This window comes from Balearica regulorum, chromosome 1 (genome assembly GCF_011004875.1).
Source record: "Balearica regulorum gibbericeps isolate bBalReg1 chromosome 1, bBalReg1.pri, whole genome shotgun sequence".
NCBI lineage: Eukaryota > Metazoa > Chordata > Aves > Gruiformes > Gruidae > Balearica > Balearica regulorum.
In genome coordinates this window covers 192,246,386-192,263,764 of record NC_046184.1, presented here as the reverse complement: position 1 = coordinate 192,263,764, position 17,379 = coordinate 192,246,386, and the positions used below count along the sequence as shown (strand labels likewise).

Here is a 17,379-nt window from a genome sequence, read left to right as displayed (position 1 = left end):
AATAAATTTTTTTCAGACTTGGTAAAGACCTAACATAAATATTTGGATACATCACAGCTTATGTAGATGGCAGAAGACTCTAAATTACTTGTTACGTTTTTGGAAATGGAGGAGCATCTAACCTTCTAAGGTCCCACTCTTCCTTCTTTGGGATGCATTGTTTGGAATTTGCCAGGAGACAGCTGCTTCTCCCTCTGCAGAGCCTACCAATAACCCTTCTACTCCCAGGGCTCCCACAAGAGTTTCACGGGACTGTAAATCAGTTCCTTTTCCTGACCTACAGGTAACACGGGCTCCTGTGTAAAGAAGGTGAGTGATCTTTTTGCGTCTCTTCAGTAGCTCTGTGCTGCTTTCTACAAACTCCTTGTCGTTCCTTCTGTACGGTGTTAAGCCTCACTGTTCCAGTCTACTAGCATCATCCATGACAATTCTATATTTTCCCCTCAACTTCTGTCTGTATGTCCCCTCACAGAGGGAAAATTATCCAGACTCATGCCCGTCTTGATGTCCACTGCTAAATAATCAGCCTCTCCTTCTCTACATCTCTATTTCTAAGTGATTAAGTACTAATTTACAAAGGAATTATGTACACCTTAATAAAGGCAAAATGTCTCAATCATATTTTGCATAAGCCTCCCATTTAACTGTTACCCAGCATTTTCTGCCTAACCTCGATTAGGACTGCAGGCTGAAGTGGCGTCTTTGCTCTTTCTAATGCAGCACATACCCACTGCACTTTGGAAAACTGTTTCGGCTCTACTTGACAAGCTGAAAATTACTTGTCACCTTTTCTAATCTGCTTGGAATTTTCTGTACCAAGTTAGAAGACTTATTTCCAGAGCGTAATCTAAAATAATACAGAATAAAAGCTAAGGAAAGTTGGTACACCTTTTTAGTGAAGCTTTGTTCCTGAAAAATGGAAACACTTACTGTACAGACAGACTACCATTGGTTTTGCATACAAAAACTTCCCACACACTCTACCTAGGTTTTTTTAGGAGGAGAAAATGTGGAGCTGTAAGGCTGCCTGTCATTTCAGGATTTCAGAATGATGTCAAGTTGTGACAAGCTGCTTAAATTAAAAAAAAAAAAAAAAAAAAAGAGAAAAAAAAAGTAAGCTTAATGACTGCATAACATCGTAACGTTCCTGTTCCAATGCTGCAGCAGGACAAGATGCCACAGTTTGAAACTAAAGGCAAGGGAGAACCTTCCCTTCCCAGGGGACGAACTGGAGGCAGTGGTGAAGAGCTTCAATCAGTATAGCCACAATATACGTCATTTTGAAGAGCACTCTCCTCGTATTTCAGTGATCCTTCTGATTACTTGCCTATAAAAGAAGCACTGTTAAAGCTTTCCTCTTCCTACAACGGTACAACGTGACATTCAGTTGTTCCTCTCCCCCCTCCTTCTGTAACATTTAAGAGAGCAGTTCCTACTCTATGCTGTGAAAGATGACTGGCATTCCTTTGGACTGAGCACAAGAGAAACCAGAGCTTAATTTTCTTTTCTAGGACAGCCCTCCTCCATCTGCAGATAGAAGGGTTTGGTTTTTACAGGGATGCCACATTTGAAAGCTACTCCTCCTACAGTGTCATTGAAGACTTGCCAGAGAAAGGAAAGTCTCATCCTTTCATTCTCACCACCTCCCTTCCACCACAAACAACCCAAGTATAAAAGACAACAGGCTATATACCGGGATCCCACATTTAAATACTGCTGCTTAAACAAGATTTAAAGATAGATGCAATATAATTTCAGTTGAAAGCATTTTTCAGGAAGGTGTTATTCCCACAAATACTATTCATCTAAAATGACTCATATACCTTTACCCATTTGCTCCTTCAGTCCCACATTTAAAATTTAGTAAATGTTTTAAAATGTTTATAAATTAATTTTAGCTGCATGGCATTATTTCTTGCTCATGTTTTCATGAAATTGTCTGATTGAACTGAATAGCTCTTTGTAAAAAAAAAAGTTATTGGATAAATATATTCATTTTGACAAATACTTTCAGTGAAAATGGCAGACATTTTAACAAATACTGGAATACTTACACATGACCATGAAAGGTTTTATTTCCCTTCAGTCTTGCATTTTAGAAATGGAGCCCCAGAGAGGCTTTACCTAGTTGCCTGGCATGTCCATACTACGGATACCGAATGTTCACCTCAGGTTTATTTGTTGCTAAATTTAACCAAGTGAAAAGTTCAATTATCAGTGTTCCTGGTTCTCAGCCAGTTAGAATAATCCTGTTCTTCCTATTTCATCCCTTTAGATACTATGTCTGTCTCAACCTTTGCTTACCATACTGAGAGCAATCAATGCTAATATTAGTCCAATTGTCTTTACATAAGGTCCAGAAATTTCAGTCTGCTTATCCCTGATGAAAAAAGCAGATGTCAACAACTGAATTAAAAATGCAACTTCTTGCATTAAAAACCTTCACATTATGCTTACTACACTCTCATCAGGTTTCTGTTCCTCTGTTTCTGATAGGCCTTTTGATTATTCTTTCCTACATTAACTGCTTCATATTTGCCTTATTGAATTTTATGCTGATTGCAGTCCGTGTTCCCAATTCATCAAGATCACACTCTATTTAAACAGATTCCTCCAGAGTATTCACAGTGCTCCTCAATCTGCCCCAGAACAGATGTGTTCTGGTTTAGAAACTGAAACGTGCAAATATGGTTGGGTTTTTTCTTTTTCCTTTAAGGCCTATAAGCCTTTATCCAGCTCTGTGGTCCCCAATACAAAAAGGACATGGACCTGTTGGAGCGAGTCCAGAGGAGGGCCACGAAAATGATCAGAGGGCTGGAGCACCTCTCCTGTGAGGACAGGCTGAGAGAGTTGGGATTGTTCAGCCTGGAGAAGAGGAGAAACCTCCGAGGAGACCCTATAGCAGCCTTCCAGTACCTGAAGGGGGTCTACAGGAAAGCTGGAGAGGGACTGTTTATGAGGGAGTGTAGCGACAGGACAAGGGGTGATGGGTAGATTTAGATTTGATATAAGGGAGAAATTCTTCACTGTGAGGGTGGTGAGGCACTGGAACAAGTTGCCCAGAGAGGTTGTGAATTCCCTCTCCCTGGAAGTGTTCAAGGCCAGGTTGGATGAGGCTTTGGGCAACCTGGTCTAGTGGAGGGTGTCCCTGCCCATGGCAGGGGGTTAGAACTAGATGATCTTTGAGGTCCCTTCCAACCCAAACCATTCTGATTCTACATAGAAAACTGAATGTGCTGGAGCACAGGAGGATTTTTTTATTTTTTTTTTTTAAGTAGCAAGAATAAAAGAATAGAAGTATTTCAGATAGATAATATGAACTACTCAGCCAACAGGAAATGAGTGCCTTTTGCATTCCAGCTGCTGTCACCCTAAATCGAACTGCTTAAGTGTAAACTCTGCTACCACTACCATACCCACGCAGGAGTACTGACCCTATTCATGCTCATGTAGCATGTAAGAAGTGCACAGAAAACAGACTACTCTGTCTCAGAATCAGCAATGTCATATATGGACTTTTACATGATCGTGAGCTTCTACATTCTTAACCTTTTTATTCTTAAGTGCTAAGACAGAGTTATATCTTGCATGAGTTTATTCTCATGTGAACACAGCGTTTCTCATTATCAGTGTCTAGTATGCCAGGATCATTTCCCACAACACACACGTGTTACACTCACCTCCTTCTCAAAGTTATTTCCTCTCCAAGGAGCATGTAAGTATGCCACTTTTAAACACTCCATATATTGCATTAGCTTTAACTCAGAATGTGTGTGGGTGTAAGATGCAAACACAGATTTCATACATGGAGAAACAGCAGAAGGTTAAAGAAATCTTGATTATAAGCATACCAGATATACAAACAGAACAAAAGAGCTGGACTATGGAATCTAGATGTTGTGCTCAGGAGACCATTTCACACACAGAACAAACTCCACAGAAAAAGCTATTTGTTAGAATTTGCTACATTTTAAAACAAACAGGAGTTGTGACCAGAAATGAAAAAAAGGAGATAATACTGAAATAAACAAGAAGAATAATTAAAAACTCGAAGAAAATGAAGGAGTCTCCTAGAAAACGTTCAGAAAGAGACAAATCATTCAGAGGCAGATAAGGAATCAAGAAAAGGAACATGAGACAGTGGAATATTTCAGGGACAATGAGAATAAAGAAAGTGTCAAAGGTTTAGGTTTTGGATGCATGCTATATAACAGCAGCTGCAGTTTGCAATTCAAATTAATGCAAAACAGACACATAACCTGGCTGCAAGGGAAGGCAGGTGAAGGTATTTTAAACAGCAAATATTCTTCTATTTAAAAAGTCAGCATGTGCATTTCAGGCAACGTCTGTCTTCCCTTGCTTTTAATCAAAGGCACTCTACCCTGGCTATTCCACAAGATGCCCCCAATCTTCCCCTACAGTCTAGCAGCTTTGAGAAAATCATTGCTTAAACCAAGCCAAAAAAATAATTAAAAACAGTTCAAACTGAGATTTCACTCTCCATTCACTCAATGAGTAAATGTCTCATACAGTTTTAAGCTATTAAAGCTCAGAGGAGTTTTATTTAAAAGAAGTTTCTGAGATCCAACATTTAATGGAAAACCAAATCCACCAGAACAACTGATTTGGGAGAGGCAATCAGCCTTAACTACTTAACATGAGTTTTATTTTCAGAACATCCAGCTCTGAATTCAAAACCCTATAATGCTTTGCTGGTTCCAGCGGGAGCATACTATGGTCTTTTGTCTTGTCTTCTGACCTTAAACTCACTTATCTCTGGTAATTTCACACCCATCTGTGCTTATTTTTATCTGTGTGTGAAGTACCATACCCTGTCTTGCATGCCTCAAGTCCCTGAATACTTCTTTGCTCTTCTGTCTATGACTTCAAGAATTCAATCCTATGGAAGAAGCTTGATTCCCTCCTTGGCAGCCTTCTCAAGCAAAAACACCTCCTTGAAGCAGGTGGTCTGACCTACTTCAAAAGGGTTTTTTTGGAAAAACATAACATACTTAATAGAATTTAAGAACAAACTATACATGATATACACTTTGTCCCATACCATTAACCACTGACATCAGGCAAACAGTCTCAAAAGGGTTTGATTTTTCTTTTCTTTTTTTTTTTTTTTAAAGTCTAAGCCATTTTCAGAGCACTACTGTCTTCATTCAGTAGAATAGAAATATTTTAACCTACTGGTAATTGTATTAGTTCCTAAATCTGATTGAGTCTAGACATTCTGCCCCTGTGAACTGGCACACAGTAGTGGGGACATAGATTCAGAAGAGATTAAGTCAATACTTCCTACAGGATTGAACAAATTAGTTTCAAGCTTAAAGAGGAATGGAGGGGCAAGGAGGCAGAATACGTTGTACATCAATAATTTAATGGTATTTAATATTGTTGTCCCTGAACATTCTCTAAGTCTCAGTCCCACTTCTACCAAAATTCACAGCAGAAATCCTCAGACACACAGAGTAAGGAAACAGAACTGCATCTCCAATACACAGCAGGGTTCATTTAAGAAAGAATCCTTCTAGAGGTAAAGACCTGGTTTCATCTTGATTAACTTGATGAGCACCTGAGAAGTATGTCATTGCCCTAGACTCGCTTTCTAATGAAAAAGAACCACGAGAGGTAATTCCAGACCAAAAAAGTAGAATATCCAAAGATACTTGTGTTTCTTGCCACTCGCTATAAGAGACAGCAAAGTGCATGGCTTAAGAAGCTGGAAAGTATTGGAAATAAGTTAAGATGCGTCATAACTGACTGCAGTTTCAGAAAAGAAACTGGGTTCATAAATGCTTAATTAGAAAAACAAGGTACAAAACCGGGCTGTCACTACCATTTCCTCCACTGTCAGTAATTTTAGGACTATTTTGCCAACATCAATTGCATTTTGTGGCATTTTAAAGATCTTGGTTCCTATAAACAGATAGAGAAAAATGAAAGGATTAGGTTTCATAGAAAAACATAGTGACAGAATATTTATATAGTTTGCCCTCTCAATATTTATCATTCACAGAAGAATGTTCTTCTACACAACAGCTTGGCAAAAAGATGTTGAATAGAAACGTAGGTGGAAAGAAATAAGTAATCAAGGACATACATGCACTAAGTCTCAGATAGCTGTTCAAACTTGAGTTTGATTAAAAAGAGTTAGCAGCCTTTAGTTTATTAACTCAACTGTTTCAAAAGATTTTCCATGTGTTTGTGCAAAATTCAAGGCCTAACAATCCAAGGATAGAATTATACTAAAATGCTTACATTAAAAAGCAAATATTTAAATTCTAATAAGCTCCATGCAGTACTAACAATTTTTCCTGTGAATAGCGTAATTTAATTTCTTAGGAAAGAAACACATGTGTTACAAAAAACTATGAGAGGAAAATTTATTTTTCTATTGATGATGCTTAGAATTCTGCTAAATGGCCAGAAATTCTTAATCCTCTTGTAACACCTAGTTTTTGAAGGAACACAAACCACCCAGCAAATCGACAATTCATTACCCTTTTGTACAGTCTTATTACATCATACCACGTCAGAGAAGGGAAATACACACACCACAGTTGCTTACGTCAATTCAAAAAATATTACTAACAACGGCAGCTTCAGGGAGTAAAAATCCCTGTGAACACAAGTTTGACAATACACACTGTAAAGTCTTCAAACTATTGAGCTCAGTTTGTTCAGTGAAAGTCATGAAAAACAGTGTCTTAACAGGGGCAGCAGAACAGAAAGTTTAGGACGACTACTGTTTGAAAGCATCACAAAAAGGTTTCAGCTGTTGACAGAGAACCTGTCTGGTCCTGAGGACTGTGTGTTACTGAGCAATGGAAATTCTTTTCAATGACAACCGGTAATCTCATGCCTGTCTCCACAAAATAGTTGTACAGCATCATCAGAGAAATCTGTAAATACTTTTTCAACTCCTCTTTCACCAAAAAATAAGCAAAACAACCCACACCCAAACCCACCACCACCAAGACCATACAGTTGGGGATGTTTCCATTTGCTTTTCCTCTCCCCACCCCTGACTAGTCAGCAATACGCAAATCAGACTTAACTGGATGAGAACCTCTTCTTAGTTATATCGTACATGTAAAGCGATAAAGCGAAGCCCAGATGTAGAGGAAAAGGATGCCTAGTCTAATAACTGATAGTTCTGAATGACCACACCACCTCCTTCCCTCTGAGGCACCTTTCCTCACACTTACACAATATGATACACCACTTTGAGGAGTTGGAAATTACTCCTCCTTAAAAAAGGCTTCTGACTGTACATAACTCTCTAAGGAGTAGCTGGATATCCTTACAAGACAGTAAGATCAACATATGTGATATTTAAAGAATACCGAAGCAGAGAAGCAAGTTTTCAGTCTTATTCAATTAATAACAGCTTTTCTTTTGCACAGCATGAAAGCCAATCTAAAGGTCGCAGAAGATGGCATCTTCTCCTTGTAATTTTCAAAGTCAGCCGACAGTTCCTAAGGGATGCCAGCTAGCAACCCTGGAAACTCCTATTGTGAGTGAGCTTTTAGAGACGGAGAAACACAGTTGTCAGTCTCAGCTTAATAGGAACCGACCCTAGACAAATGAACACACACACTGCTTTCAGTTAGGAATGGGCTTCTGCTCACTCCTTTATAGAAGACTTTATTTGAGTAACAATTAAAATTGTTAGTCAATGTCATAACATGACATCAAAAGAGCCTACCCAGAGTCACAAGGGTTCAAGGCCCTATCACAGCTCTCCTCTAACACCAGGATAATACCAATTGCCAGCAAACAGTCTACCCTAGCATGCCTTTGAATGATTTCGAAACAGATTTTGATGCTTTTCTTATTAAAGCACATTCTAATTTGTAATGGAAGTCTCCTTCTCTCAATAGGAATTGTAAGAATCTTCCAAGACCCCCAGAGCCCATCACTACCTGCCAAGATAGGCAATTTTCAGTCACTGCTATTTTTTTTTTGGTTTTCAGTCTATTACGTCTTGAAGAAGGGGCCTCTTCCCCAGTATTGAGAAAAAATCCTCATCTTTTAAGTCCTTCTCCAAAATCAGTTTCAAAACACTAAAACCACAAATGATACATCTTCCAGAGATAGAAAAAAAAATTTTATTAAATATACTGCAGGCAGGAAGGAGGGAAAGTGAGGTACACTAAAAGCGGGAGAGACACACTCTGTTCTTGGAGACTGTCTCTCACAGCCACATAACATGGTGGTCTCTCAGCATCTCCCAGACAGGGCCCTAAACTTCATGTCTAAAATTAAGCAGCACAGGTATTTTCTCAGGGGTATGGCCGTCTAGCATTCACATTAGAAACCTTTTAGGAAGGAACAGCTTGTATGGTTGAAACCCAATGCGTTTCAGATCTCCAGGCAGTAGTGCAATATTAAAGTACCACCTCAAAAACATACGCACAAGATGCCCTAGCTGTCGTTTCCCTGTTAAAATGCTTGTGTGATCTGCAGAAGCCATCTTACTTAATGTTTGCTCCCAATTAGTCAGTATCTGCACAGCTACATCTCACAGAGAATTCACCATGGTTCTCTGGTCAATCAACACCACCCCTGTGGCTGGCAGGGAGCTCCAAAGCGTTCAACAAAAGAGAGAAGTTAAAGTTACTGCACTCGAGAGAGGTTATACAGAAGATAAAATAGCACTTATTTTTCAAACTAGGAATAATTTTAAGTTGCGTGCATCTCGAGTGGATTGTAACTACAACTGAAGAACAAATAACAAGAACATGCACAACCAGTCACCCTTAAAATTAAATGTGCTTTCTATACTAAGAATGGAACTGATTACAAACACTGATGTGAATCAAAATTACAGAGCACACACAAAAAAAGTCACTTGCTGCACATAAATTTTATTTTGTTTAACATTCAGTTTATCTTGATTGTTGTATAACGCTACACAAATGCTGAGAGAATGTCTTTTCATGAATGATACCTACCTTGCTTTATATGGACTTTTCTGTACCAAGGACAATCCACGTCTAGAGAAAGACATTTGAGACCTTTAATCAATCCTACAAAATGGTAGATTTGGCCAAGAATTTACTGGAGAATACTGACATTATTACCAAATGTTTTCCACTTGTTAAGAACAAAACAATAGAAAAGCACATGCTCAGTTTAGGCATAGGTGCAAACAGTTGCTTTCTTTTTCTTGAGAGAGTACCTTCTTAGAACAGTAGTATTAATTCTTTCTTAAAAACTAAGATACTAGGTGCCTTCACAGAGAGGAGTTCACAGGCAAGGGAGTTTGTTTGTATCGTAAGATACCCACTTTGAGTGGGGTTCCAATAAAAACCAAAACTGTACTACACTCAATGAAGAAGCTTCAAGTTTCCAGCACTGTGATGTTCCCTTTCCTTGCAGCCACTGTTTTAATGGCTTAAAGCAAGGTTACTGAGGGACTGGCTCCCATTCCACCCTACACCTCTGTAAGGTATGTCCTTATGTAACAGTGGCTGTATTTCATATTTGATTTGAAATAACATATTTTAAAAATAAATCAGATAGTGACTTTTATTCTGGTATCTCTGCCACTGACCACTCAGCTGTCTGGAGTCAAATCCACAGCATAATGTATAAACTGAAAAATGATTGCATCCAGTTAAGCTAAACAAACCACCTGTTCAAATAAGTAGGTCTCAGTATAAACCAGATGTTTGTTCTTCCAAAAGCAAACGGAAGACTTACAAGGTGATAAAGCACTTTTGTCCAAACTTTAGTTTTTGTCTAAACATGCAAATTGTAAATACCTTATACAAATACACAGACCATAACACTTCTAAAAATTGTGGTTTCACAACTTTGCTGTTATATGTGACCTTCATTAGTATTCTCCCCTTTCAGTCTTTGGTGTTGTTCTAGAAGTGCATCAGTACACAGAAACCAGAGAACTGAGCTTGCAACACAGCAACCAGGCTCTATCTCCATGGGCAGCTTGTACCCTTGTTGTTTGCATTGTGTCCACACACTGCCTTTTACAAACCCATATTTTAATGCACAAACTAAAAATGACACCTTCTGTTAAGGGAAGGTTAAAAACCAAACTGAAATGGTGCGGCTACAGTAAAGCAAGATATATTTTAGCTATGAGAAAGTGTTCCTTCTCTGCACAAGTACCTGAGAACGTTAAGATTCTAAGGGTCAATACTGACAGTGTCTTTTCATGCACTTAAACAACCTTTTAATCTAAAAAAAAGAATATTACTCACAGTAAGTGCATGCCTTCATGATCTCAGTTCCTACAGGCAGCCATTAAACCTACTCATTCTATTTTTATTTTCCTTACACAGCAAAAGTTGGCAAGGAGAAGACTTCAAGACCTCCTCCTGGATAGGTTTTAATTTTGGCCTGAGCTCGTAAGACTGTTAAACACTTCTGAGAGTCCCACCATCATCTTCAAATCCAACGGTATCTTACAGGGAAGTGATTCTATCTCTTCCTCCAGAGTACAAACAGCATCAGTTCCTTGTACCAGTAGGGAAAAAAAAAAGTATATTCATAAAAATGTACATATACTATTCTAGACACAGCACAAAACCTATCCTGCTCTGAGGAATCATTAATAATTGAACTGTGAGAGTATGCTAAATGCAGGCCACCAATGTACTATATGATCAGATTACAGTTGTATGTTGTGCCCCTTTTTGCACAAATTAAATTATATTCTAAAGTTTCAGAAACGTTGAAGTCAAAATACAGATTCTGACATGAGTTATACTAAATGCAAATAAACCACTAGTCACTGTTTGTAACAAGGAGAAATACTTTTAAAAAAAAAAAAAATTAAATGCATGAAATCCAAAGTAAGCACCTATTCAATACTGGAAATAGTATCTTTCCTCAGGTACTAACTGTCCAAGCACTACCTGCCTCATCAAGAATACCTCTTTACATTGTCATCAAATTTTACAGGCCACCACTTAAATTCCTTTTAACTGAGTGTAATATTTATTAATGTCTTTTAGAGATACAAATCAAAACATCACAACTAAGCAGGCTTTTAAAAGGAGAGTGTTTAAGCTCAGTTCTTCAATGTATAGTGTCAGTATGGGACAACCACCTGATTCAGATGCCCAGTGAAGACTCCAACTCCTACTACTCTCTTTTGAGTAGCATGAGGCATCTAATGATAGCACTCAACAAGAGTATGCATACCTCATTGCCCACCTGCACTAACAATACATGGGACTCATCAATTTTTGCCACAGATGGGCAATTCCAGTGTTGACCTCATAAAATAACTCACAAGAGATGACTGTATAGAAAAGCCTTTCTCCAAGTTACATTCCCAAAGAATAATCCTAGGAGAGCTTTATTCTCTTATCCTTACAGTAAATTACTTTTCTTGGCTCAGAGCTTTAAGATTTTATTGCTTTTTAAGTTAGTGATGAAAGATTTAATCACAGATTTGTTAGATTTAACCACTGAACACAGGCTTTTCCAGAACCTTCCAAGCTCCAACAGGAGTTGCAGTAGAAGTTCCCAACTATAAACACTACTGGAAAAATTTTGAATTTACCATGGATTTCCTCCCAGTAATCATTCACAGCTTGAGTTTAGCAATAAAGAAATCCATCATCGTGCCCCCAACGCCATCTGGGAGATCAGGCTTTTGGCAGAGAAAAATGGAGCAGCAATTGCCTAGCAGCACAGGAAATCAATGACTTCCCCACATAGGGGTGAGCAACAGGCTGTTCCTGCTGAGCGCGGGATCATTCATTTCCCTTTCTGCCAGCAAAGCTGCTTTGTACGTGCAGTGAGCAAACTCTCCGTTACACTGGCAGGACACAGACACCTTCCCCCAAACCCTGCCCTTACCAGTTGAGATAGGCAGCCAGCTATGCAATTTCAAGTGAATAGGCAGAATGGGAATGCGTGAGTAAGTGTGGAGACACAGGTTTCCTGGGAGAGCCTTTAAACACCAGTGTTTCAGGCTGTGAAGTAGGTAAAAAATGTCCCAGTACACCACTGATTTAAGCTCATCTTAAATCCCGTGACTTGACAGAGGGTTCAGCTGAACTTTGACAGCATTGGGGCCAGAAAAAAATGGTCTTCCCTTTCCCCTCAGCAGTAGGACAGTACTATTTACTTCCAGCAATTAGAGATCTAAAACAGGTGGAAAGGCATTTTTTTTTTTTCATTTTAAGCACAACCATTAAAGGGGAGTTTGGAAGATGGAAAAAAAAAAAAAAAGTGAGCACATTATCCAGGAGACAACAGGCCACACTGGCATCCTTCCAGGCTGCACTTCTTCATAGCTACACCACACGTTTATTTACATACACAATACAAAACAGATATGCATCCCTTTTTTATTGAGAGGGTTTGTGGGAACTGGAGCAGTCACTCAAGATCTTCTGTCAAGGTCATAGAAGAGACTACTACTGATCTCTGCAGCTTTAAAATCCCAATTCCTTCCTCAAATTTACTAGCCTTAGCGCTCCCTGGAGCTTGAGGCAAGGTAAGGACAGAAGTTGAGAGTTTCCCTAGACACACACTTTACCTTTGATGGGGGTAGAAAGAACTTCACATCCACCTTTTCGCTCCAGGTCAAAGTTTCCAGCCAAGTCAGAGTAATGGGATCATTACAAGCGTGTATGCAGTCATCAGGAACTGAACTACCATCTGTAACTGGTGTCAGAGGTTACCGATACGAAACAGCAGATGGAAGAGACAATCCAGACTTGGCCCTGATTTGAACCAGTGCTCCGAACACGCAGCTTGTCCATTAACCAGCCCTCTCTGAGGAGGGCTGCAGCTGTAGCTGTTTCCAGAGCTATGCCTGCATATTAACCCCAGTAACTGCAGACATGTTAGGATCACGACTGGAGTATGGAGCTGACCAAGTATTTACCTGCATCAAGCATATTTTGCAGCATCTCCTGATAGCCACACTGTTAGCTGTATATCTGTGAATCACTGAGCCTAGAATCTGTAAAACACAGCCATATTACAGCAGAAATATCTTGGTCTCTAGCAGCTTCTAGCTTCTCAGGGAGACTTTTGCTCATCTTTCTACCCAGATTTTATACCTCTATCATTTCTTCGGTTTAATAAGTTACATTTGTAAATGCAAGTATCTGCCTTATTTCTCTAGAGTCACCATTGCTCTAAATCAATTCAGGTCATGCTGAAATTAGTCTTGCCCTTCACCAGGTTAACAGCTTCTCCAGTTTTTCTATAATTAATACATGTCCATAGATAAATTACAAATAAAGTGAAAGACAAAAAAGAAGTAGGATTACTCTGTAATATTTTTTTTTGTCCCTCTATCCCCAGGTTAAATAAGGAGATTCTCAAAATCTCACCCCACTGCAATTTAATAAGTCAGCAAAAAAGAGACATTGCTTGAAGGTATTTCATAGAAGAAATAACATGTAACCTACAAGAGACCCCTCAATAAATGTGGGCACCACACACAACCCTACCTGTTTTTCTGCAAAAGGGAAAAAGCTCAGTCATTTTCTAAGCTTGCACCTTCTTCATAGTCCATTCTAGCTGCAGTAAGACTCATCATTTGGTCACTCTGGACAGCGGTAGGCCTGTACTTACACGGTGGAGTGTGTGCTTGCTGTTTGTTCTTACAGTTTATGGAAAGGCAAGTACAATGACTCATAAAACTGCTGCAAGAAAAAGCTGAAACAAGTTAACAGAATGAGCTTCTTCAAAATTACATCCTTCATCCTATGTTTCCGGCACACAGAGCCAAAACCACATCACACTTTTGACTTGACAGATTTAGAGCTATTATTTATCATAAATGGCAAGACTATCACTGAGGCCAAGTAATGCTTCGTGATATGTTCCTGAACTGCTCACAGATCTTAAGTACACTATAAGCAGTGGAAGGCCTGGTTCTATGTTCTAGAGAAAAGTAAATTTTTTTCTAATGTACTATTCTTTTCCTTTTGGAAAGTTACATCTTCTTCATGCTGAGAATGATCATCATGAAAATTCTTACCTGTTTTCCATCTAGTGTGTATAAGCGTTTAACCACTCCTGAATCCAGCTTGATGGCATCAGTTATATCAGTAAGAACCTGTTCAAATGAATGTGCTGTCTTCTTGTTGAGCAGAATCCGGACTGCTTTCCGTGGTTTCACTCCACTCCTGATGATCGTGACTAGTTTAGGCCTAATGAAATCCTTATTCTCTTTTGCATCTGGAGTACCTCCTTTAGCAGTGGCAAGAGACGGCACTGAACGAGAAGTAGAAGTTGTCTTAACATTCACTGACCAGTTTGGGTTTACATTCTTCGTGTACTCCAGTTTCTTGAAGGGTTCTATGGAACCACATACATAGCTTTCCCCTGTGGAAACAAAAACGCCAGATGAGCAAGTCAGATTGGAGAGAGAGGAACAGAAAAATACCAAATCAAATCCTTCTCAAATTATTAAACATTATTCTTAGCACTCTTGATCTACACAGTGCATAAAGTATTGATCACTTCCCTCCTTAGATGCTACAGACTATAGAATACCGTATAAAGATTACTTGTCAGCTAACCATTCAGAAAATGCTGTTACAAAATCCTTAAAAGCAGCAGTTTTCAGAAAACACCATCTGCAGTGGAAATCGCTGCTGTCAGTAAGTAGTCTTCATATCTAATCAGCTGCCCAGCCCCAGCGCGTTATCGCAGTAGTCCTCCAGCCTTCATGCTTAAATGGCCCGCTCCTAACAAAACAGCTGGCCCCAAACACTTCAGAGGAAATAATATGAAACATTATCAAAAACTATAGGTTACAAATAACTTTCTACAAAAGGCGGATGAAAATGTTGTAGGAGATTTGTTAACATTTGATTATTTCAAGCTTTAAGTAGCATAAACCCAGGGTAAGCACAGGCAAGAAATCTCACTGTATTATTCTACTGACTCAATATATAATATAGTGGGAAAGGAAGGCAAAGCGTATTAATTACAGAGCCCCCCTCACAACAAATTTACCATGCTTTAAGGAAGGAAGAAAAAAAAAAAGTATTATAGCTCATATTTCTACTGGAACATTATCTACAATAAAATATTTTTGCAATTACCACACCTGCAAAATTTCTAGGGAACTGTAACCTAGCCAGAAAACACCAGCATGTCTCTGGTTCGGTAGCACCTTAATCCAGCCCAGCTGCAGGGTGCTGCCAAAGGGGCACCTGCTTGGGTGCTCCCAACCTCTGACTGAGTGACTGCACTGCCAGTTGCACTGGGCGAGTTGGATCAGCCCATTGATCTGATTGAACATAACTAATTTTGCAACATTAAGCTGATCCAGTTCACACTCTGGCTGCAAAAAAATACCCCGAAGAAAAGATTACTAGATCCAGCAAGACCACACCTTCTGAAAGCCTGCAGTTAAACTCCATTACAAGTAATGCAAAATCCTATCCTGAACAATGCCACAAAAACATCTGAGATGTTTTAGTTCTGGGTTCACTAGTTCAGTGTATGCTAACAGCATAGAAGCCTTCATGTTAGCAGTTTAGCCCAAGGTGTTAAAATAAAAACAGAACAAAACTCAGTAATGTACCTCCTATGCCAAGAAGCACATAAGAACCAAAGACTTTCCTAATAATCCTTACCCTAAGGAAAAAGAGCTCATAGTTCAATTATTAAAAGCAAAAGAAGTATTTAAATTTTACTTCTGGACAGAAATTTTAAGGTTTCAGGGCACCCAACCCCACAGACAATACAGCACACAAGGAACGCTGGCAGATACACAGTTACCACAGTTAGAAATGGGGCGGGGGGAATCCACCGGGACATGAGGCCCTGGATGCAACAGAGATTCAAGTCTGTTGGCATGATGCTCCAAAGGTGAGACAGTAACACACTGTACAGCCATTATCAGAAAGGCAGTGGAAGGACTCCAAGAGAAGACACACAAGTCAGAGCAACATGTGAAGATGGACCACTGAGCAGAAAAGATAACTGCAATGACAGCACAAGATCAAGCAAGAACCATAAAAATGGAATGCTTACACCAAACTTACAAGAAACAAAGGTAAGCTTTTCCTTTTATCCATTGTATATATATGAGAGATCTATATGGTAACATCAGAACAGAAAGGCTTAGCCACAGTAATGATCCAAGAGTGATCAGACAGTACATACTCTCTTTTATCCATGTCCCTGTGCACTATTTTTAGCACTAGCTACTCAATTACTGCAAGGTCAGAATGCACGCACAATACCACATCCATAAAATTAACACGTTTTAAAAAACATTAATAGCATTTTGTAGGGAAAAAAATATAAAAGATTCTACTATGAACAGGACTGCACTCAATACAATAAACACCTGTTCCATAAAATACTTTGCAGAAATCTCTTTTGGAAATTTTTAAAGAAAATTTATTCTTGTCTCCACTTGTGTTTGCTGTCAGACTTTAAATCCACCAGCAACCTCTTTTGGGGGGAGGGGAAAGTAAAAATCAGGTTGTTCAATGGTGTCAGAGAAATTGTTCATTTTAGTTGCATGAAATAACAATTATTTCTTTAAAAACAAGTCTTCATATTAAACCACACTTCTTAAAGGGTAGATGCATAAACACATGGTCATACACATTGTACCCAGATTTACATTTAGTTTATTAAGAAATCCTTTGGTTTCCCTTCCTAAAAGGATAGCATTCCACATGATTTTTAATATCAGCTATATTTAAAGGTCAGGTGGATTTCTTACAGCGTTTAACAGCACGTCAGCTTTTCATTACAAAACTAATTTTGTGTAAATGACCATAAAAAAAGACCAATACAATCACTGAAGCTATGGGATTGTTTTATGATCAGAATGTTTTCCCTTTCTTCATTTCCAACAGTACTATATTACATCAATAAAATATTTGCACCAAGATACATTTTTTCCCCCTTGAAGAAGCTCATATTTAGCTACTGACTTTCTTGGAGGTAGAGTATCCAAGGCCTGCTAATATGAAATATCTTTAGTAAGAGCTATCTTACACAGGAAAACAGAAATACAGACACCTCTCCCATAAAGCTGCTATTTAAGACTATACTTCAAGCGAAGTGCTGGGGCTCATAAACCTTCAGGGATGTTAGCCAGGGACTGCAGTTTTCATTCACAGTGGTCCCAAGGGCCAGGCCTGCAAGAACAAAAACTGAATGAACAAAACCCCTATGTCCTAAAAGTACCTTATATCTGATCTTGAGATCAGTAAACCCTGTTTTATGGTGACATCCAGCAAATTTTAAGTACTCAAAAGACTAGCAAGACTCAAATACAAGCTTAAATTTCCTGAACGTGGGACCCACCCTGACAGCAGCCAGAAATGTCAATGTCTAGCCTAAGCCTTTGGCACCCATGGTGTTTGTACAGAGGAAATCTCAAAGGAAAAGACA

At 38.9% G+C, this 17,379-nt stretch overlaps 1 protein-coding gene across 5 annotated transcripts in view; it reads right to left on the bottom strand.

Annotated features, from left to right (window-relative positions):
* DCLK1 (doublecortin like kinase 1) overlaps positions 1 to 17,379 on the bottom strand; it is a 255,747-nt gene that overhangs the window by 227,482 nt on the left and 10,886 nt on the right. For all 5 annotated transcript variants that reach the window (XM_075742006.1, XM_075742007.1, XM_075742005.1 and 2 more), the window contains exon 3: positions 13,991 to 14,337. In XM_075742006.1, the coding sequence (XP_075598121.1) occupies positions 13,991 to 14,337 (347 nt within the window). The remainder of the gene's footprint in view (positions 1 to 13,990; positions 14,338 to 17,379) is intronic.